Source organism: Oryctolagus cuniculus, chromosome 1 (assembly GCF_051225735.1).
Source record: "Oryctolagus cuniculus isolate XC-2025 breed Fujian yellow rabbit chromosome 1, ASM5122573v1, whole genome shotgun sequence".
Taxonomy (NCBI): Eukaryota; Metazoa; Chordata; class Mammalia; order Lagomorpha; family Leporidae; genus Oryctolagus; species Oryctolagus cuniculus.
The window spans coordinates 61,653,724-61,676,506 of NC_142867.1; the positions used below are offsets into that span (position 1 = coordinate 61,653,724).

Consider the following 22,783-nt stretch of genomic DNA (forward strand, 5'->3'; position numbering starts at 1 on the left):
TGAAACACAGTATCCAAATATCACAATCATAGAAAATGAGACATAAGACTATGTAACAATCAAGAAAAAATAGAAGTAAAGGCAGCAAAACCATACCGTGCAATGGGTAGTATACTGAACTGTAACAGAACTAAGAGATTATAAACAGCCATTTCTTAAGCCCATGGATCACAATAGAAAATAAGAGTTTTAGCTAGATTTTGATTAAGAAAGGTGACTGGACGAGGATAGGAGCCACTTGTCTTTCACATATTTTGTACCTTTGTCTAGTCTCATTTATCTACCATCTATTTATCTATCACATCTTCTATGTACCTACATAGTGTCTGCCCTACTGTTGCATCAATTGTTCTTGCTCTGATCCACATTCCTTAGATACTCGCAATTAGGAAATTTGTCCATGCTCTTTTTATTTAAGGATTGTGGACCCCTGGTTAATAATGTGGAAATGCTAAATAGTGTGTTGTTGTGGTGATACATGGAAATTCAAAGTAATTATCTAATTTTCTTCCAGTGATGCAAGTGGAATAGAATAGAAAAAATTTTACCGCATACTGTGTTTGCTCATTTGAGTCCAGCTCATTTCAGTATTACAAGGTTTTTAAGATCTCATCCTACAGTTTCGAGGAATGAATTGATTGGCAGACAGGGATCAATTTATTTTACTTGTGAGTGCTCAATAGGTGGCATAGGATATAGCGTTAGTGCTCCATCAAAGTGGAAGAGGCCATATGGGATATATTGCTTGGATTTGATTGTTCAAACCTGATTCTTTCCCTTCTCCCATAATGGTACAATTCAGTTTCATATTTATTTTCCTCTGGAATATTATTAGTGAAGTATTTTTGCATCTAGTTTTATTTTGATAGGATGTATTGGATAGTGATTAAAATCAGAGCTTTCAGATTTACCCTCTCTAATTTTAACTCTAGAGTTAAGAGCATGGAAGTCTCTGGGTCTGTTTTTCCATTTGTAGCAATAATAGTATTCATGTCATACATGGGTTATAATAAATACCTTTTCAACAGGTTGTTGCAAAGATTTAATATCTTTATATATGTAAAGTACTCACTTTATTTAAGTTATGTTATGCATTTATCAAATTATAGCTTATTTTTTCAATGTGACTTAATTAATTGTTCGATAGAAATGTAGTTTTGGGTCAGCAAATTCATCTTTCTTTCCTTTCACACAGAAGAAGATACCAGGGAAAAGACATTTGATCAGACCTCATTCAGCCTAAGGTGGTGCCCCTGAATCCTCAACTTTGTGTTCCTCCATTGAAATACCAGGTTTGGAACATATGGCAGTGATGGCTCCTTCCTTTCACAATCACAGCAATCTCCAGGATGCATGGTATGTCCTGACTGGAATCCCAGGACTGGAAGATTTGCACACTTGGATCTCCATCCCTATCTGCTCAATGTACATTGTGGCAGTTGTAGGCAATATCTCTTTGATCTTCTTGATAGTGACTGAGCGAAGTCTGCATGAGCCCATGTATTTTTTCCTTTCCATGTTGGCCTTAGCAGATCTCCTGCTCTCCACTGCCACAACTCCCAAGATGTTGGTCATTTTCTGGTTCCATTCTGCTGTTGTATCCTTTGGTAGCTGTGTATCTCAGATGTTCTTCATACATTTCATCTTTGTGGCAGAATCTGCAATACTCCTGGCCATGGCATTTGACCGCTATGTGGCCATCTGTTACCCATTGAGATACACCACAATCCTCACCTCTTCAGTCATCAGGAAGATCGGCATAGCAGCAGTGGTGAGAAGCTTTATCATTTGTTGTCCATTCATCCTTCTGGTATATCGACTTACATATTGTGGAAGAAACATCATTCCCCATTCATACTGTGAGCACATGGGTATTGCCAGATTGGCATGTGACAGTATCAATGTCAACATCATTTATGGCATGACAGTGGCCCTGCTCTCTACAGGGTTGGATGTAGTGTTCATCATTATGTCCTACACAATGATCCTAAACACAGTGTTTCAGATACCTTCCTGGGCTGCCAGATTTAAGGCCCTTAATACATGTGGTTCCCACATCTGTGTCATCCTTATGTTCTATACACCAGCATTCTTTTCATTTTTTGCCCATCGCTTTGGGAGCAAAACCATACCTCATCACATACACATCCTAGTTGCTAACCTCTATGTGGTGGTGCCCCCTATGCTCAACCCCATAATTTATGGGGTGAAGACAAAACAAATTCAAGATCGAATTCTTTTGCTATTCTCCCCAATGAGTACATGCTGTTGAAAAGAAGAATAAAGTTAAATACTGAATATTTCTGAACAAAACTCTCTCTCTTCAAAATGTTTCAGTGAGAAACAGGAATAAATGAAATCCATAAAGACATGTCAAATAAACTTCCAAGAAGGATCTGCCAAAGCTTCCTCTACATTTTCCTCAAGTATGCAAAGATATTGAGAAAATAAGATACTGATTATTTCCTCACTGAATAATACTCCTTATATAATAATATACTTTTCTTTCCTCATTTTATGATATTTTCAATTCCAGCTTATGTGATATTAATATTTCCAGCCCTACTTTCCTTGTTCTTGTATTTTCTTGGTAAATATTTAATTATCAAACTTTATAAATCTCTGCTTGGCTGTTTTCCTTACATGTAGCATGCAGTTGACCTTACTGTGTGACCTATTTATCTTAATAAATATGTATTTATATTTATTAAAAATGTTTGCTGATAGATTTCAAAACATTTTTTCAGATATCCTATTATTGTACATTATAACTTATTAAATTTTTCTTTAAGGTATACAAATTTCATGTATTTCATGTATATAGATGTAGGAACATAGTGGTACTTTCCACCACACCTCCTCTCTGGCCCATGCTCCACTCTTTTCCTCCTCAGTCTTTGATTCCCATTCTTAATTTTTATGAAGATCTATTTTCAGTTTACTTTATACTCATAAGAGTAACCCTACACCGAGTAAAGAGTTCAACAAATGGTGTGAAGAAAAGACCAGTGTTCTTCAAAAGTGGAGACAAGGACTGTAGACTATCAGTGAATCTCAAAATGTCAATTTCACTCCAGTACATTGCATTTTATGTTCTCTATTAATTACCACAGATCAGGGAAAACATAAGTTATCTGCCTCTTTGGGTCTGACTTATTTCATTATGTATAACAAAAAAGAAAGCTGAGGAAAGACAATTATTTAAGATTAATCACATTGACTTTTCTTAGTTAAATCTGGGAAATGAGAATGGTGAGTCACTGAGCATTTTACTGAAAAGTAAAACATTTCCACTGAAATCAGACAATATGTGGACTGATAACATGAAGTCAACATATTAGTTTTTCTCAATATATATTTTTAAAAGAAAATATTGTCTCTAATATAGCTTATTTTCTGATTCATTGATTTCTCACCAAGTGTATTTCATAGCAGAAGCACATAATGCATGTATATTGAACGAATGATGATAAGGAATTAAACAAATGATAGCTGATGGCAAATTCATCCACATGAGATCAGTATGGTAATTTTCAACATAAGTTTTTCTCACATATTAGAAGTACAGGTCCAATTAATCAACAGGATATCTTCTTTTCAACAGAGACTTTACTGAAGGGGCAAAAGTTCCATACCCAGACAATAACAAAAACATTTTAACTAAAAATTCAATAGAATATTAAGTAGAATATTTACACAGAAACTAAACAGCTGTTTCTAATCCCACTGAATGAAATTATCTGAATTTGTCTAAAGACCATATTTAAGTTCCGTTATTTTATTTTGCTTTGTTTTCTGTGTTTGTGGAGACATACCCAAAAATTATTGCTCATACCAACATTGCAGAGACTTTGCCCTATGTTTCTTTAAAGAGATTTTTGAGTTTCAGGTCTTACATTTACATCATTATTCTATTTTGAATTGATTGTTGTATGTGGCATAAAATAAGTGTTATAATTGCATTATTCTGCATGTTGATGTGCAATTCTCCCAGTATCATTTATTGAAGAGTGTCCTTTATTCACTGAATTTTCTTGGCTACTTTGTCCAAAGTAATTTGAATAGGAAATGAATAGGTTTATTTATTTTTCCTAAACTATACTCCTCCATTGGTTGATTTGTCTATGTTTTTGCCTATATTATGTACTTTTGAATAAAATGATTTAAAATACATATTTTATTGAGGGAATGTGATATTTCCAGATTTATTCTTTATCTTCAAAGTTATTTGAACCTTTTGAGATTTATTGTCATTCTATACAATTTAAAAATTGCTTTTGTTTTTTTTTGAAAAATTATATCAGAATTTTGTACAAATTTTATTGACTCTATTGATCACTTTGAACAGTGTGAACATTTTTATTTTTTAACTCGTATTTAGTAAATATAAATTTCCAAAGTACAGTTTAAGGATTACAATGGCTTCCCCCCCCCCCATAATTTCCCTCCCAAACGCACCCCTCCCATCTCCTGCTCCCTCTCCCATTCCATTCACTTCAAGATTCATTTTCAATTCTCTTTATATACAGAAGATCTATTTAGTATATATTAAGTAAAGATTTCATCAGTTTGCACCCACACAGGAACACAAAGTGTAAAATAGTTTCAGTACTAGTTATAGCATTACTTCACATTGGACAACATGTTAAGGACAGATCCCACATGAGAAGTAAGTACACAGTGACTCCTGTTGTTGAATTAACAATTTGACACTCTTGTTTATGGTGTCAATAATCACCCTAGACTCTAGGCATGAGTTGCCAAGGCTATGCAAGCCCTTTGAGTTCACCAACTTCGATCTTATTCCGACAGGGTCATAGTCAAAGTGGAAGTTCTTTCTCTCCTCCCTTCAGAGAAAGTTACCTCCTTCTTTGAAGACCTGTTCTTTCCACTGGGATCTCACTTGCGGAGATCTTTAATTTAGGTCTTTTTTTTTCCAGAGTGTTTTGGCTTTCCATGCCTGAAATACTCTCATGGGCTCTTAAGCCAGATGTGAATGCCTTAAGGGCTGATTCTGAGGCCAGAGTGCTGTTTAGGGCATCTGCCATTCTATGAGTCTGCTGTGTATCCCACTTCCCATGTCGGATCATTCTCTCCTTTTCTGATTCTATCAGTTAGTATTAGCAGACACTAGACTTGTTTGTGTGATCCCTTTGACTCTTAGACCTATCAGTGTCATCCATTGTGAACTGAAATTGATCACTTGGACTAGTGAGATGGAATTCGTACATGCCACCTTGATGGGATTCTATTGGAATCCCCTGGCACATTTCTAACGCCACGATTTGGGGCAAGTCAGCTTGAGCATGTCCCAAATTGTACATCTCCTCCCTCTCTTATTCCCACTGTTATATTTAACAGGGATCACTTTTCAGTTAAAATGTAAAAACCAAAGAATAATTGTGTGTTAATTACAGAGTTCAACCAATGGTACTAGAACAAAAAAATACTAAAAGGGATAAAGTATTACATTGTACATCAACAGTCAGGACAAGGGCTGATCAAGTCACTGTTTCTCATTGCGTCCATTTCACTTCAGCAGGTTTCCCCTTTGGTGCTCAGTTAGTTGTCGCCGATCAGGGAGAACATATGATGTTTGTCCTTTTGGGCCTGTCGTAATTCACTCAACATAAAGTTTTCCAGTTTCCTCCATCTTGTTGCAAATGACCGGATTTCATTGTTTTTGACTGCTGTTTAGAATTCTATAGAGTACATGTCACATAATTTCTTCATCCATTCTACTGTTGATGGGCATTTGGGTTGGTTCCAGGTCTTAGCTATTGTGAAGTGAGCTGCACTAAACATTAATGTGCAGACAGCTTTTTTGTTTGCCAATTTAATTTCCTTTGGGTAAATTCTAAGGTGTGGTATGGTTGGGTTGTATGGTAGGGTTATATTCAGGTTTCTGAGGAATCTCCAGACTGACTTCCATAGTGGCTTAACCAGTTTGCATTCCCACCAACAGTGGGTTAGTGTCCCTTTTTCCCCACATCCTCTCCAGCATCTATTGTTGGTAGATTTCTGAATGTGAGCCATTCTAAGCGGGGTGAGGTGAAACCTCATTGTGGTTTTGATTTGCATTTCCCTGATTGCTAGTGATCTTAAACATTTTTTCATGTGCCTGTTGGCCATTTGGATTTCCTCTTTTGAACAATGTTTATTGAGGTCCTTGGCCCATCTCTTAAGTGGGTTGTTTGTTTTGTTGCTGTGGAGTTTCTTGATCTCATTGTAGATTCTGGTTATAAATCCTTTATCTGTTGCATGGTTTGCAAATATTTTTTCCCATTCTGTCAGTTGTCTCTTCACTTTCCTGACTGTTTCTTTTGCAGTACAGAAACTTCTCAATTTGATGTAATCTCAATAGTTAATTTTGGCTTTGACTGCCTGTGCCTCCAGGGTCTTTTCCAAGAAGTCTTTGGCGGTGCCAATATCTTGCAGGGTTTCTCCAATGTTCTCTAATAATTTGATGGTGTCAGGTCATAGATTTAGGTCTTTAATCCATGTTGAGTGGATTTTTATGTAAGGTGTAAGGTAGGGGTCGTACTTCATGCTTCTGCACATGGAAATCCAGTTTTCCCAGCACCAATTATTGAATAGACTGTCCTTGCTCCAGGGAATGATTTTGGATCCTTGATCGAATAAAAGTTGGCTGTAGATGTTTGGGTTGATTTCTGGTGTTTCAATTCTGTTCCATTGGTCTATCCATCTGTTTCTATACCAGTACCATGCTGTTTTGATAACTACTGCCCTGTAGTATGTTCTGAAATCTGGTATTGTGTTTCTCCGACTTTGTTTTTGTTGTACAAGATTGCTTTAGGTATTTGAGGTCTCCTGTGTCTTCATATGAATTTCAGCACCATTTTTTCCAGATCTGAGAAGAAGGTCTTCGGTATCTTGATTGGTATCGCATTGAATCTATAAATTGCTTTTGGGAGAATGGACATTTTGATGATATTGATTCTTCCAATCCATGAGCATGGAAGATTTTTCCATTTCTTGGTATCCTCTTCTATTTCTTTCTTTAAGGTTTTGTAATTTTCATCGTAGAGATCTTTACCATCCTTGGTTAATTTTATTCCAAGGTATTTGATTGTTTTTGTAGCTATTGTGAATGGGATTGATCTTAGAAGGTCTTACTCAGCCGTGGCATTGCCTGTGTATACAAAGGCTGTTGATTTTTGTGCATTGATTTTACATCCTGCTTCTTTGCCAAACTCTTCTATGAGTTCCAATAGTCTCTTAGTAGAGTTCTTTGGGTACCCTAAATAAAGAATCATATTGTCTGCAAAGAGGGATAGTTTGAGTTCTTCCTTCCCAATTTGTATCCCTTTAATTTCTTTTTCTTGCCTAACAGCTCTGGCTAAATCTCTCAGAACTATATTGAATAGCAGTGGTGAGAGTGGGCATCTCTGTCTGGTACCAGATCTCAGGGGGAATGCTTCCAACTTTTCCCCATTCAATAGGATATTGGCTGTGGGTTTTTCATAGATTGCTTTGATTGTATTGAAGAATGTTCCTTCCAAACCCAATTTTCTTAGAGTTTTCATCCTGAAAGGGTGTTGTATTTTATCAAATGATTTCTCTGTGTCTATTGGGATAATTATATGGTTTTTCTTCTGTAGTCTATTAATGTGGTGTATCACATTGATTGATTTGCGAACATTGAACCATCCCTGCATACCAGGGATAAATCCCACTTGGTCTGGGTGGATGATCTTTCTGATGTGTTGTTGCATTCTATTGGCCAGAATTTCATTCAGAATTTTTGCGTCTATGTTCATCAGGGAAATTGGTCTGTACTTCTCTTTCTCTTCTGCATCTTTTTCAGGCTTAGGAATTAAGGTGATGCTGGCTTCATAGAAAGAATTTGGGAGGATTCCCTCTTTTTCGATTGTTCTGAATAGTTTGAGAAGAATGGAGTCAGTTCTTCTTTAAATGTCTGGTAGAATTCAGCAGTGAATCCATCTGGTCCTGGGCTTTTCTTTGGTGGAGGGCCTTTATTACTGACTCAATTTCTGTCTCAGTTATGGGTCTGTTTAGGTTTTCTATGTCTTCCTGGTTCAATTTAGATAGGTTGCAGGTGTCCAGGAATCTATGCATTTCTGATCGATTTCCCTGTTTGCTAGCATATAACTCTTTGTAGTAATTTCTGATGACTCTTTTTATTTCTGTGGTGTCTGTTGTTACATTCCCTTTTTCATCTCTGATTTTATTGATTTGGGTCTTTTCTCTTCTTTTTAGTTAGTTGGGCCAATAGTGTGTCAATTTTGTTTATTTTTTCAAAAAGTCAGCTCTTCATTTGGTTGATCTTTTGTAATTTTTTTTTTTGCATTCAATCTTGTTGATTTCTTCTCTAATTTTAATTATTTCTCTTCTCCTACTAGTTTTGGGTCTGGTTTGCTGCAGATTTTCTAGATCCTTTAGGTGCATTGAAAGCTCATTTAATTGGTGCCTTTACAATTTCTTGATGTAGGCACCTATTGCTATAAACTTTCCTCTTAACATTGCTTTTGCTGTATCCCATAAGTTTTGAAATGCTGTGTTGGTAGCACCCAAAGAGAGTGATTCCTTTCCTCCAAGGAAACTACTCGAGTTCTAACATAGAATTCATTGCACAGAAGTGCTACTACTTTTCAGTGTTTATCTCTTCACTATAAGCACCTAGTGGTTGGTAGATATTTTATATATATATATATATATATATATGTTCATATTCTTTATTACTTGATTTATTTATATAAAGGGAGTAGATTTTATTTATTTCATATTCCCACTATACCCCTCCTCCCTCCTTGCTCCTATTCTCCATCCTTCTTTCTTATTTTTATATTAATTTTTACAAAGACAGAATTTTCATTTTAATCACAAGCTTAACTCTCCGCTAAATAAAGAATTCAGCAAGTAGCAAGTGGAAAAAACACTGTTCCTTGAGGGTATACACAAGGGCTATAATAATAATCAAATCTCAAAATCAATTTCACTCATATATGATTTATTGTACTCTGCATATCAGCTCAAATAAATCAGAGAAAACATGTGATTTTTGTCTTTTTGGATCTGGTTTATTTCACATAGCCTAATGGTCTCCAATCACATACATTTTGTTATAAAACACAAGATTTTGTTATTTTTTACAATTGAGTAGTATTCTATCATGTACATGTACCACAGTTTTTTTTATCCCATCATTAGTTGATGGACATCTGGGTTGATTCCATATGTTATCTAATGGTTATAATCATGGAGATAAGGATAACTCTTTTATATGCTGATTTCATTTCCTTCGGGTAATTTCCCAAGATCTTAATTGCTGGTAGATCAATTATCAGAGTATTGAGGAAAGTCCATACTGTCTTTCAAAATGTTTGTACCAGCTTACATTCCCACCAATAGTGTATCATAGTACTTTTTCCCTATGTCTTCTCCTGCATCCATCATTTTTTTTTTTTTGATGATAGCCATTCTAACTGGGGACAGTTTAAAACTCATTATGGTTTTTATTTTCGTTCCCCCAATGGCTAGTGATCTTTATTCTAATCAATTTGGTAAGATGTAAACAAACTTTGAAAATTTCAGAACAGTAATTTTTGTTTCATTGATTCTTCAATATTAGATATATTCAATATTTAAATATATAGAATATATGATATTACATTTTATATATTATCTCTATTATATATTATTATATATACTATTAGGCTCTAAAAGTGAAAAATTTAGTACTTTCATATAATGAATAAATTCAGTTCAAGATCTAAATTTATTATGTTGAGCCAAGATTATCCATTCTGTACAAGATGGAATGTTCCATTCAGCATTATCATTGCATTGACCTTTATTTCCAAAGGTGACTGATAACCTTAATAGTATCAAAAGCTAGATGTTGATATTTTTTTTTTTTTTGACAGGCAGAGTGGACAGTGAGAGAGAGAGACAGAGAGAAAGGTCTTCCTTTGCCGTTGGTTCACCCTCCAATGGCCGCCGTGGCCGGCGCGCTGCGGCCGGCGCACCGCGCTGATCCGATGGCAGGAGCCAGGAGCCAGGTGCTTTTCCTGGTCTCCCATGGGGTGCAGGGCCCAAGCACCTGGGCCATCCTCCACTGCACTCCCTGGCCACAGCAGAGAGCTGGCCTGGAAGAAGGGCAACCGGGACAAAATCCGGCGCCCCAACCGGGACTAGAACCCGGTGTGCCGGCGCCGCTAGGCGGAGGATTAGCCTAGTGAGCCGCGGCGCCGGCAGATATTGTTTTTAAAGTCTATTTTCATTGTTTAAATGAGAAAGAGAGAGAGGGAGAGAGAGAGAAAAAGTAAGAGAGAGAGAGAAAGAGAAATGAAGATCAACATTTTTCTTATTGGCTATCTCTACTATTTTTCTAATTGCATGATGTTCTTGGAAGATTCTTCTCTTTTTTATTTTTATGTTATCTATTCTGGATGATCTCTCACTTCTCTTCTTATTTCTATTCACATTCATTATGATACTACATCTGCTTAGAAATTCTTGCTCTTATTTCTTAGCTGGTAAAATTCTCATCATTCAAGACAACTTGGCCTTTCTTTGCAATCTCCAACAAACCACACTTGGACATTTAATTCACACTCAGGGTTGCTTTTGATGTTTTGTAATCTTGTGCATGATTTGAAAATTAGATAACATTAAACTCTTTTCCTACCGTATCTCCTGAAGATACTTGCTTTTTTTCATTACTGTTCTTCATTGATTTCTTTATTATTTTACTATACAGCTTATCACATAATTTTAGCATATGTTAAATACTTAATAAATATGCTCTGACATGAACTGATTCTGTTTTACTAATTCCTGTGTTGTGAGATGTTATTAACAGTGATAAGAAAATTGGTAGGGTGGTTTGGTTGAGAAAACAATCACAAAATGTCATGGTAGAGATACCCAGTTGAATCTTCTCTTTAGGCATTGGGAAAAATACGTTTAGTAAGGGATCATCATACTTCTAATACCTATTATAAATGGAATAAGATTTTTTGACTATTGTAATAACTGTTCCACTATTTAAATCATATGAGCCTACCTTTGCCTAACGTAGTGCTCAAAATATTATCTGGATTTAAGAGATGATGAAACTAAATGAAATCTGTAATATTATCACTATAAGTGATGAAAACAGTGTTGAACATGACTATTCTCTTAAAGAAACCCTAGCTTTTAAACATAAAACCACTCAATAATGAAAGGGAAGAAATGACTATTGTAAGGTTGTACAACTCTTACTAAAATATACAAAATGTTAATATGTAGCATATGTAATACATCTTAAATAAGAATAAGGGTGTAAAAAGGGTTTTGATTGGAAAAATAAATGTTATTAATTTCAGGGTCTGAGCTATTGCAAAATGCTAAGTTGCTATAAGAACTGATATAGTCATTTACATTTGTAGGCATAATAAAATATTAATGATATAGAATGAAATAGTAATAACAAAAGTAAATGTTGCTAATATTTATTTAAAGATTTCCATAGAAAAGAATCCTTTCAATTCTAAAGGAAGAAAGAGAAAACATGAAAATCTAAAACAAGAGAACAACATGGCCTAACATCCAGTATCCCAACTACAAAGCACACTGAATCAAGAAACAACAAATGGGAATAAGAATAAGACAATTGTAAACACACCAGGATTTCAAGAGTTTGCAATTAAGAGCTTTAATTTTCAGAAATCTTCTTGTTTGGGAAGAAAAGATTCAACACTCGGTCACGAATCTGCTTTGTCTTGACGCCATACACGAGAGGATTCACTGTGGGGGGTACTAGAAGGTACACACTTGCAAAAATTATGTGGACACTCGGAGGTACCTTCTTACCAATGCGATGAGTTAGGAAGCTAAAGAGCGCTGGTGTATATAACACAAGAATAGTGCAGATGTGAGCAGCACAGGTGCCCAATGCTTTAGAGCGAGCATTCTGGGAAGAGAGCCGACAGACAGCCTGCAGGATTTTGATGTAGGATGCTGCTATGAGACCTAAGTCCAATACTATCACTGAAAGAGCCACAGAAATTCCATATGCTCGGTTAACAAACGTGTTGGCACTGGCCAACTTCACCACAGCCATGTGCTCACAATAGGCATGATTAATGACATATTTAGTGTAATATGGAAGTCTGTTAATAAGGACAGGACAGGGCAAAACCAGAAGTGAAGCTCGAATCACACCAACTAGACCCATTTTAATGACCAGTGATGTTGTCAGAATGGTTGTATACCGCAGTGGTATGCAAATAGCTATGAAGCGATCGAAGGCCATGGAGACAAGCAGAGATGATTCTATAACGCAAAATGTGTGGATAAAATACAGTTGTGCAAGGCAGACATTAAAGTCAATCCGATGATCATCAAACCAAAAGATGCCAAGCATCTTGGGGGCTGTGGAATAGGCAAGAGCCACATCATTCATTGCCAACATGCAAAGGAAGAAATACATAGGTTGGTGGAGGCTTGGCTCTAGCTTAACGGTAACAATGATTACGCTGTTTCCCAGTAGGCTCAAGAGAAACAGAAGGCAAACAGCAATTCCAATCCAGCAGTGAAAATCTTGCAAACCAGGAATACCAACCAGGAAGAAAGATGAGATATGGTAATGTGTAGTATTGGCTGCCATGTTAAAATTGGAGAAACTGCAAGTTTCGTGCGAAGTGCCCAAGTAAATGCCCTATGAGCAGATGGAGAACTGTGAAGTGATTCCTTGCTGATCCTGCCTCGGAATAATCCAGACTTGAATAATAACCTAACTGAAGGGCTGACTCTTGTCCTAAACCTCTGTAAACCCTCAGCTAATTCATTTTGCCATCTGAAGCACCAGTATCTTCCACCTGTTAAGATTAAGCTTCTTCCTTCTTGACTTTTTCTGGAGTTTTGATATTTGATTCAGTTCTATTCCTATCAGAGGAGCAATAAATAATAAAATAATTTTATCTATTTATTAAGTCCAGGAATATTTCTGGAAATGGAGATAAAATATGAAGAAAAATATAAACACACACAATTATTAACAGATGTTCCAACTTGCAATGATTTATAATTACGTTGTCATCCTTAGACATGTTAATTAAATTCCAGAATTCAGAATAAAATTTCCTAACCCTAAAACCTTAAACAAACCTTATAAAACAAATCCAATAAATGCTTAATCATCAATCAAATCTAAACTTATTCTAGAATGTCAAAGGAGAAAATTATAACATATAAAGTTCTCAAAGAACTTTTTCAAAAAAATTCTAGAAATAGATAATAATAATCTATTCCACAAAGCACAGTAGAAAATGTTCCAGAGAGTTTAGTTTAGGACATCATTTTTATTGAACAGAAAGTCTGAAGAAAGCAGAATATTGGTGAATGCAATCTGACTGTTGATCTGATTTGATGGGAGCTGGTGCAAGAGCCTGGTCCAAAACAATGGCTTACTACAACTTTCTATTTAATAAATGTACAGGATAATGAATTATACACAAAAATAAACAATGGAAAATTATTTCTGGTGTCAAGTTATTTTAAATTGTTGCAATTAAACTTATTCCTTGGTAGTAATCCCAGTCCATTTTTGAAAAGCTATGATTCTATCTATAGAGACAAACTTTCCTACAGCTGTCACAGCAAGCCTACTCAAGTAACAGGAAATAACATAGAAACTACAATTCACCTTTTTAATTTCAGCAGCAAAAATAGCTTCTTTTATATGTAACATTTTAATTTACATAAAAAGAGCAGATTTCATTTATACAGATTAAGAGCAGAAGGATACTCCCACACTATAATCTTGATGGAATTAACAACATATTTCATATTAATATATTATAAGAGACTGCAAAAACATACCCTGAACTAAGTTCATCAAGCTCTTCCATTCTCTCATCTCTTTGTATTTAATTTGATAACAACATCGACACAGCAAAAATGTAGGAAATCTCAGAATAATCCTCACATACTTTATCTATTCTACTACTTTTTTTTACTACTACTTTGGTCAATCAATTATTGATTTGTCAGTTCTGTTAAAATCCTTACCTTAGTCTTTGTTTCTACTTTGTTAGAGTCCATTCGATTGTTAGCACCAAAAGGAAGATACCGAATCTCCCAAAGAATTCTTATAGAAGATCAGATATATCTGTGCGTCTTCCACAGTCTCTTGAGTTTGTCACAAATGTTTGATCTGTTACCAAAGGCTCTGATCCTCCTGCGATTGTCAATCAATTTACAGTGATTGTGTACCCTTCATTCACTTCAAGGTCCTACTCGGAATACATTGTGTTTCCAGTGTGTGTAACTTAGCTGGAAACCAGTCTGCAGCTGAAACTAACAGGGTTAGTCCATGAAGTGTAAGAAACTAAATAAATGTGTGTGTGTGTGTGTGTGTGTGTGTGTGTCTATCTGTATCTTCTTGGATAAACAGGATCCTCTTCTTTACCAAGTCACATTATTCAAATCCTTACTAATGTCTCTTAGAAGTGTGTAATATCATTTATATGTCTACAAATCTTCCTTTACAATTGACTTCCACCTACTTTTTCTTAAATATTAAAATCATGATATGCTTAAATGACAAGTTTTTTAAAGGTTGTCCTCCATAAATCCTCAAACATTCATTATGAACTGTATCATCTAGGTAAATATGTGTTGTAGAAATAACTTATTTATATGAGAGTGTTTTCCTTGCAGTAGTGGGTCTCTGTGTCAAGCTGGCCATTGTGGTTGCTGTGTAATGGGTGCTTCTGATGCTAGCAGTTCCCTTAGGCTTGAAAGGCAGATAGGTCCTTCGGGAGACACAGTCGAAGGCCAAAGACCACTGTGCCAGGACTAAATACACTGCAGTAATAATGTCCTCCTGGAACAGACACACTAACATTGTAAACTCCCAAGAACTGCAGGTAGTTCTCTTGTGTTTTTACTTTGGAGAGCATAGTCTTGAGAGACTGTCCCAATTCCAACCAAATGAGATGACTGGGATGCCCTACAGTTCTTTGGTAAATCTGTAAGAACAGCAAGTATATTTAGTGCTGTCAGACTGTCTGAAACGTAAGGGAAGCACACTGCAAACTTTAATTGTACAATGACTATATTTGAATTCTTTCTTATTGCCAGAAATAAGTCATTTGAAAAAAATATAATATTCAGGATATTGCATGATCTGGATTCCATTATCCTTGTTCTCTTGTACAATGTTATTGATACACAATTTCCGTGATGTTAAACATATTTTCATGTCCATGTTACACATGTAAATTTCTTATTTTGAGATCACCTCCCAATTTAAAATTCGTTTTATGTATTGTTATTATTATTATAAATATTACTTATTTGTGAAAGGGAGAGAATGAACTCCCAAACACTGGTCCACTCTTCGGATGCCACAATTACCCAGCTCTGTGTCATAGTAGGCTGAGCCTCTGACTGTAGTGCTGGCATCCCATATGGGTGCTGGTTCGTGTCCCTGATGCAACTCTTCCAATCCAGCTCTTTACTATGGCTTGGGAAAGCAGTAGCAGATGGCCCAAGTCCTTGGGCCCCTGCAACAGCATGAGAGACCGGGGTGAAGCTCCTGACTCCTGGCTTCTGATCAGCTGAGCTCCGGCCATTGTGGCCATTTGGGGAGCGAGCCAGCGGATGGAAGACCACTCTCTCTGTCTCCCTTTCTGTCTATGACTCTACTTCTCAAATAAATCAATAAAATCTTTTTTAAAATATCTACTAATTTTAGTAGATACTAATGTTAAAATGTAGTGGCAATTTGAATATTAGATGCAGAAATCCACATTGTAAGTATATGAATTTAAATATATGTTAGAAGTATAATGGATATATTACTCATAGTTGACATTTCTGAATCCACATCAACCCTGGATATTAAAATAAATTGTAGTGTATTTAAACCATGGTACATTATTCTGGAAGAAAAACAAGCATAATATTTTTGTAGAGGCACACATATCATTATTATTTATAGCATTGGCTTTACAGAACCATGGTAAATTTTATATTAATCACCTCCATCTGGATAATTATTGATCACAACAATTTCTTAAGGCAATAACTTTATTTACACTGCCAAGATTTCATGCAACCTGATAAAATAATCCAGGGTGTTCATTGCTTCCCTTTTTCCATTCCAGTATCAGGGGTCATAATAAAAGCTGACAACCTCCTCAAACCACAATACCTTAGAGACATCTGCTACACCATGATAAGGATCTCAGGGGCTGGAAGACACATACACATGAATCTCCATCCCTATTTGTTCCGTGTATATAGTTGCTGTTGTAGGCAGCACCCTGTTGTCCCTGGTCATCTCTGAGTCAGTCCTCATAAACCCATGTACATTGGCACAGTGTATATCTTTCTCTCAACAATCACTATACCAAAGATGCTAGCAATCTTCTGGAGAGATTTTCTTTTGGAAACTGTGCATCTCGGATGATTTTCCTCCACTTCATCTTTGTTGCAGAGGTTGCCACATTGCTGGCCATTGCTTTGCTCCCTGATTTTGGGCCACAACTTACAACTCCATTACATACCCTCCTTGCTAAGCTGTATGTGGTGGTTCTACCTACTCTAAACCACTGAGTTTTTGGAGTTAAGATCAAGCAAATCCAGGAGAGAGTTATCCAAGTGTTTTCGTTGAGCAAGACATGTTGTTGGTTTAGAATAAGAGGCTTCATTCTTCATTTGCCCAAATATATAAAACATTAAGAGTACCTAACTTTATAGTGTATGTCTTGTATCATGTCAGCCCAAGAATGGACAATAACAACAGATTCATGGGTAAATGAGACATGAATGGCAGGCATCTTAAATTGAGAAATGCTAAACAAATGTCTGATATATATTTTATCTATGAGAGTGTTAGCTATTCATAGGGTTAATAAATTCATTTTTTAAACACAGTGATTTTTTTAACAAGTAGTCATGAGAGAAATATCTAGGCCTAGCCATCTATAGATCTATACTCCATACTCAATATGCTCAGTACCTCTCCCACTCTAATTCCTTAGCGAAACATGTTGTGTGTGTCTTTGGTTAAGAGAAACTAGAATTAACAGAGTTTGCAAGAATAATTCTAAAATTTCAAAATATTAATAGAACTCCATAGAAGGCTATGAAAATGATTTATATAGATAAATAATTACAAACTGTTTCTCACTCTTGTTCTCAATGGCATATATGTGTGTATATATATATATATACACACACACGCACACAAATTTAGAAAACTATTTCTAAACGGCAGTGATTTCATATTTTATATCTAAAATAATATTTACAAATATAAAGAAAGTATTTGATATACCTGGGCACCTAGTCACTATTACTAGAATACAAATGAGTACCTGAAATTGTAGTGTTGTTAATAAGCCATTAATAACTCTAATAAAGAAGAAACAAATTTTTGAAACAAATATTATTCAAGATGTACTTTTCTTTAAACAAGAAATGACTATTGTAAGGTTGTACAACTATTTACTAAAATATACAAAATGTTAATATGTAGCATACGTAATACATCTTAAATAAGAATAAGGGTGTAAAAAGGGTTTGGATTGGAAAAAAATGTTATTCAGCATGGTGCCAGTACAGAAACAGATGGATAGACCAATGGAAGAGAATTGAAACACCAGAAATCAATCCAAACATCTACAGCCAACTTTTATTTGATCAAGGATCTAAAACCAATCCCTGGAGCAAGGACAGTCTATTCAATAAGTGGTGCTGGGAAAATTGGATTTACACGCGCAGAAGCATAAAGCAAGACTCCTACCTTACACCTTACACAAAAATCCACTCAACATGGATTAAAGACCTAAATCTCTGAAGCGACATCATCAAATTATTTGAGAACATTGGAGAAACCCTGCAAGATATTGGCACCGCCAAAGACTTCTTGGAAAAGACCCCGGAGGCACAGGCAGTCAAAGCCAAAATTAACTATTGAGATTACATCAAATTGAGAAGTTTATGTACCGCAAAAGAAACAGTCAGGAAAGTGAAGAGGCAACTGACAGAATGGGAAAAAATATTTGCAAACCATGCAACAGATAGAGCATTAATAACCAGAATCTACAAAGAGATTAAGAAACTCTACAGCAACAAAACAAACAACCCACTTAAGAGATGGGCCAAGGACCTCAATAGACATTGTTCAAAAGAGGAAATCCAAATGGCCAACATGCACATGAAAAAATGTTCAAGATCGCTAGCAATCAGGGAAATGCAAATCAAAACCACAATGAGGTTTCACCTCACCCCGCTTAGAATGGCTCACATACAGAAATCTACCAACAATAGATGCTGCAGAGGATGTGGGGAAAAAGGGACACTAACCCACTGTTGGTGGGAATGCAAACTGCTAAAGCTACTATGGAAGTCAGTCTGGAGAATCCTCAGAAACCTGAATATAATTCTACCATACAACCCAGCCATCCCACATCTTGCAATTTACCCAAAGGAAATTTAATTGGCAAATAAAAGAGCTGTCTGCACCTCAATGTTTATTGCAGCTCAATTCACAATAGATAAGACCTAGAATAAACCTAAATGCCAATCAACAGTAGACTGGATAAAGAAATTATGGGATATGTACTCTATAGAATAGTATACAGCATTAAAAGAAATGAAATCTGGTCATTTGCAACAAGATGGAGGAATCTGAAACACATCATGCTGAGTGAAATAAGCCAGTCCCAAAGGGACAAATATCATATGTTCTCCCTGATTGGTGACAACTGACCGAGCAGCAAGAAGGAAACCTGTCAAAGTGAAATGGACACTATCAGAAATGGTGACTTGATCAGCCCTTGCCCTGACTGTGGATGAACAACTTAATACTTTATCCCTTTTAGTATTTTTTGCTTGTTCTACTTAGTACTATTTGTTGAACTCTGTAATTAATACACAGTTATTCTTAAGTGTTGAAACTTAACTGAAAAGTAATCCCTGTTAAATATAAGAGTGAGAATAAGAGAGGGAAGAGATGTACATGCTGGTACATGCTTAATCGGACTTGCCCCAAATGGTAGAGTTAGAAACATACCAGGGGACTCCAATTCAATCCCATCAAGGTGGCTATACTATGCCATCTCACTAGTCCAAGTGATAAATTTCAGTTCACAATTGATCATGATGATAGGATTAAGAGTCAAAGGGATCACATAAACAAGATTAGTGTTTGCTAATACTAACTGATAGAATTAAAAAGGAGAGAATGATCCAACATGGGAAGCGGGATACACAGCAGACCCATAGAATGGCAGATGTCCTAAACAGCACTCTGGCCTCCGAATCAACCCTTAAGGCATTCAGATCCAGCTGAAGAGCCCATGAGAGTATTTCAGGTATGGAAAGCCAAGACACTCTGGGGAAAAAAAAATAAATGACCTAAATGAAAGATCTCTGTGAGTGAGATCCTAGCGGAAAGAACCGGCCATCAAAGAAAGAGGTACCTTTCTCTGAAGGGAAGAGAGAACTTCCACATTGACTATGACCTTGTCTATATATGATCAGAGTCAGCGAACTCAAAAGGCTTCCATAGCCTTGGCAACTCATGACAAGAGCCTAGGGTTATTACTGATGCCATAAACAAGAGTGTCAATTTGTTAAGTCAACAACAGGAGTCACAGTGCACTTACTCCCCATGTAGTATCTCTGTCCTTAATGTGTTGTACTATGTGAATTAAAGATATAACTAGTACTCAAACAGTACTTTACACTTTGTGTTTCTGTGTGGATGAAAACTGTTGAAATCTTTACTTAGTATATACTAAATTGATCTTTTGTATATAAAGATAATTGAAAATGAATCTTGATTTGAATGTGCTGGGAGAGTGAGGGGAGATGGGATGGTTGCAGGTGGGAGGGAGGTTATGGGGGGAAATAGCCACAGTAATCCAAAAGCTGTACTTTGGAAATTTATATTTATTAAATAAAATTTAAAAAAAGAAAAGCAGTAGCACCTCTGGGCAGTTAATTCTATGTTGGAAAATGAGTAATTTTCTTTGAGGAAAGGGATCACTGTCTTGGAGGCTTCACAGAAAAGATAAGTTGTTTTTGTTTTGTACCTTGGCATACCCAACCTTTTGGTCCTATATATTCAATGTCTTCTCTTACCCTTATTATTTGAAACTCATTATATAAGCTACTAATACTTATTTAACTGACTCTTGTTTAAAAGAAAAGTACATCTTGAATATTTTTTGTTTCAAAATTTGTTTCCTCTTTATTAGAGTTATTAATGGCTTATTAACAAGACTACTATTTCAGGTACTCAGTTGTATTTTGGTAATAGTGACTAGGTGCCCAGGTATTTCAAATACTTTCTTTATATTTGTAAATATTATTTTAGATTTAACATATGAAATCACTGCCGTTTAGAAATAGCTTTCTAAATTTGTGTGTGTGTGTGTGTGTGTGTGTATATATATATATATATATACACACACATATATGCCAGTGAGAACAAGAGTTAGAAACAGTTTGTAATTACTCACCTATAAAAATAATTTTGGTAGCCTTCTATAGAGTTCTATTAGTATTTTGAAGTCCTAGAATTAATCTTGCAAACTGTGTTAATTCTAGTTTCTCTCAACCAAAGACACACACAGGTTTCTTTAAGGAATTAGAGTGGGAGGTGCTGAAATTAATGAGTATGAAGTATAGATCTATAGATGGCTAGGCCTAGATATTTCTCTCATGACCATTTGTTATAAAAATCACTGTGTTTAAAAATGAATTTATTAACCCTACGAATAGCTAACACTCTCATAGATAAAAAATATATCAGACATTTGTTTAGCATTTCTCAATTTAAGATGCCTGCCATTCATGTTATCGCATACATGACAGATCCAGAAAAATATCAGTGTCATGGTATCAGAAAAGGTGAAACCTTATACAAGATAAAGAAGCACATGAAAATAGGGGTGGAAATACATTTCTATGTGAATCAATAAATAAACAAACCAGAGTGAAACCAAGCCATGTAAAATGGACAAGAATGCTCTGATTTCAGTTTGTTTAGTTTCTCCTGACATTTTATAATGCTCTGCAAAGTGTATTTATTTAGACTCATGCATTTCTTCTGAGATAGTATGAGCTTCTGGGAGAAATGAAAAGCACAGTAGCAAACAGAAAAAATGACTGTATGTTTCTCATTCTCCTAAGGGTAATGCCAGCCATGGAAGCAATACACATCTGCGATTATATATTGTCTTCCTTTAGGAATGAACAAGACCCTCAGAGACTCCCAGAGTCTCGCAGAGTCGAGTCTCTGACCAAAGTCCCCTGAGCCCAGTGACATTACTGTCTCTACATAAAAGTCCCGAACTTTCCCACATCCCTGTTCCTATCGAGGGAAATTCCACATCTATTCTAAAGATTTCTGCCCTTAAAGAAAACATAATCAAGTTTCTACTTTATTGAGTTTATGACGCTTATGGAAACTGTATTTTTCTTTATTTTCTTCCAAAATCAAACAAACATTACTAGAAATTAGACATCACAAATTTATGTAATTTACAATTTACTCTAGGCATATTTTCAGTCTTCTATTAATGTCTGCTATCTCAATCTCAAACTCTAACAATTCAAGATTTGTTCTCACTGGATTTCCTGGCCTGGAAGTCCACTATCTCTGGATCTCCATCCCTTTCTCCACCATCTATGCTATGGTTTTCCTGGGAAACTGCATGGTGCTCCATGTGATCCGGACTGAGGTGAGCCTGCACCAGCCCATGTTCTACTTCCTGGCCATGCTGGCCCTCACTGACCTGTGCATGGGACTGTCTACTGTGCACACAGTTCTGGGGATCCTGTGGGGCTTCATTAGAGAGATCAGCTTGGATTCCTGCATTGCCCAGTCATATTTCATCCACGGTCTGTCTTTCATGGAGTCTTCTGTCCTGCTCGCTATGGCTTTTGACCGCTATATTGCCATTTGCAACCCATTACGCTATTCCTCTATCTTAACTAATGACAAAATCATGAAAATTGGGATGACAATCCTATGTAGGAGCTCTTTGCTCATACCTCCAGTCATTATCCGTTTGAAGTTCTTAAATTATTGCCGTCCTCACATCCTGTCTCACTCCTTCTGCCTACACCAAGATTTAATAAGGATGGCCTGTTCAGACATTCGCTTTAACAGCATCTATGGCCTTGCCTTGGTTATTAGCAATTTGTTGTTGGATGCAGTGCTCATACTTATCTCCTACATCCTGATCTTGCATACTGTCTTAGCTATTGCATCGCAGGAAGAGAGAATCAAGTCTTTGCAGACATGTGTATCTCACATCTGTGCAGTTTTGGTTTTCTACATCCCAATCATTGGTCTGACTATGGTGCACCGATTTGGGAAACACCTCTCACCACTTGTTCACGTCCTCATGGGTAACATCTATATCCTTTTCCCACCCATGATGAACCCAATTATTTATAGTATCAAAACCCAGCAGATACGAAGAAGAGTTCAGAGATTATTCTCCTTGAAAGCATCCTAAGTCTTGAGATCAAATATGAACATATTCATAACTTCACAAGTTACAAAGCACAGGGTAAAGTAGGTGTAAATGGATTTAACATCTGCTGGTTCAATAATGTTTCATATGTTACAAATACCTCCCTAATTTCCTACAACCATCATTAAGTCAAGGTAGGCATGCATAATTTTGTGACACAGTTTATTAAAGTCAATGTGAATATTTATGGTCTGGGAATCATAATTTCTGAGTCAGATCTGCTTGTAAAATACAGACTTTATAATGCA

The 22,783-nt window shown here is 36.0% G+C and overlaps 3 protein-coding genes across 3 annotated transcripts; 2 read left to right on the forward strand and 1 right to left on the reverse strand.

Moving 5' to 3' along the window:
* Positions 1–1,303: 1,303 nt before the first annotated feature.
* LOC100351882 (olfactory receptor 52Z1-like) lies at positions 1,304–2,272 on the forward strand. The gene has a single exon (XM_008265008.3). The coding sequence runs from the start codon at positions 1,304–1,306 to the stop codon at positions 2,270–2,272; it is 969 nt and encodes a 322-aa protein (XP_008263230.3).
* A 9,411-nt stretch (positions 2,273–11,683) lies between these two features.
* OLFR622 (olfactory receptor 622) lies at positions 11,684–12,637 on the reverse strand. Its single transcript, NM_001171453.1, has one exon. The coding sequence runs from the start codon at positions 12,635–12,637 to the stop codon at positions 11,684–11,686; it is 954 nt and encodes a 317-aa protein (NP_001164924.1).
* Positions 12,638–21,572: 8,935 nt separating this feature from the next.
* Positions 21,573–22,517, forward strand: LOC103344950 (olfactory receptor 51V1). The gene has a single exon (XM_008267974.3). It carries the CDS (start codon positions 21,573–21,575, stop codon positions 22,515–22,517), a length of 945 nt encoding a protein of 314 aa, XP_008266196.2.
* Positions 22,518–22,783: the final 266 nt, after the last annotated feature.

Excerpts from the sequence above, each read along its gene's own strand:
- LOC100351882 (XM_008265008.3), top strand. The coding sequence starts at position 1,304 with ATGGCAGTGATGGCTCCTTCCTTTCACAATCACAGCAATCTCCAGGAT.
- OLFR622 (NM_001171453.1), bottom strand. The coding sequence starts at position 12,637 with ATGGCAGCCAATACTACACATTACCATATCTCATCTTTCTTCCTGGTT.
- LOC103344950 (XM_008267974.3), top strand. The coding sequence starts at position 21,573 with ATGTCTGCTATCTCAATCTCAAACTCTAACAATTCAAGATTTGTTCTC.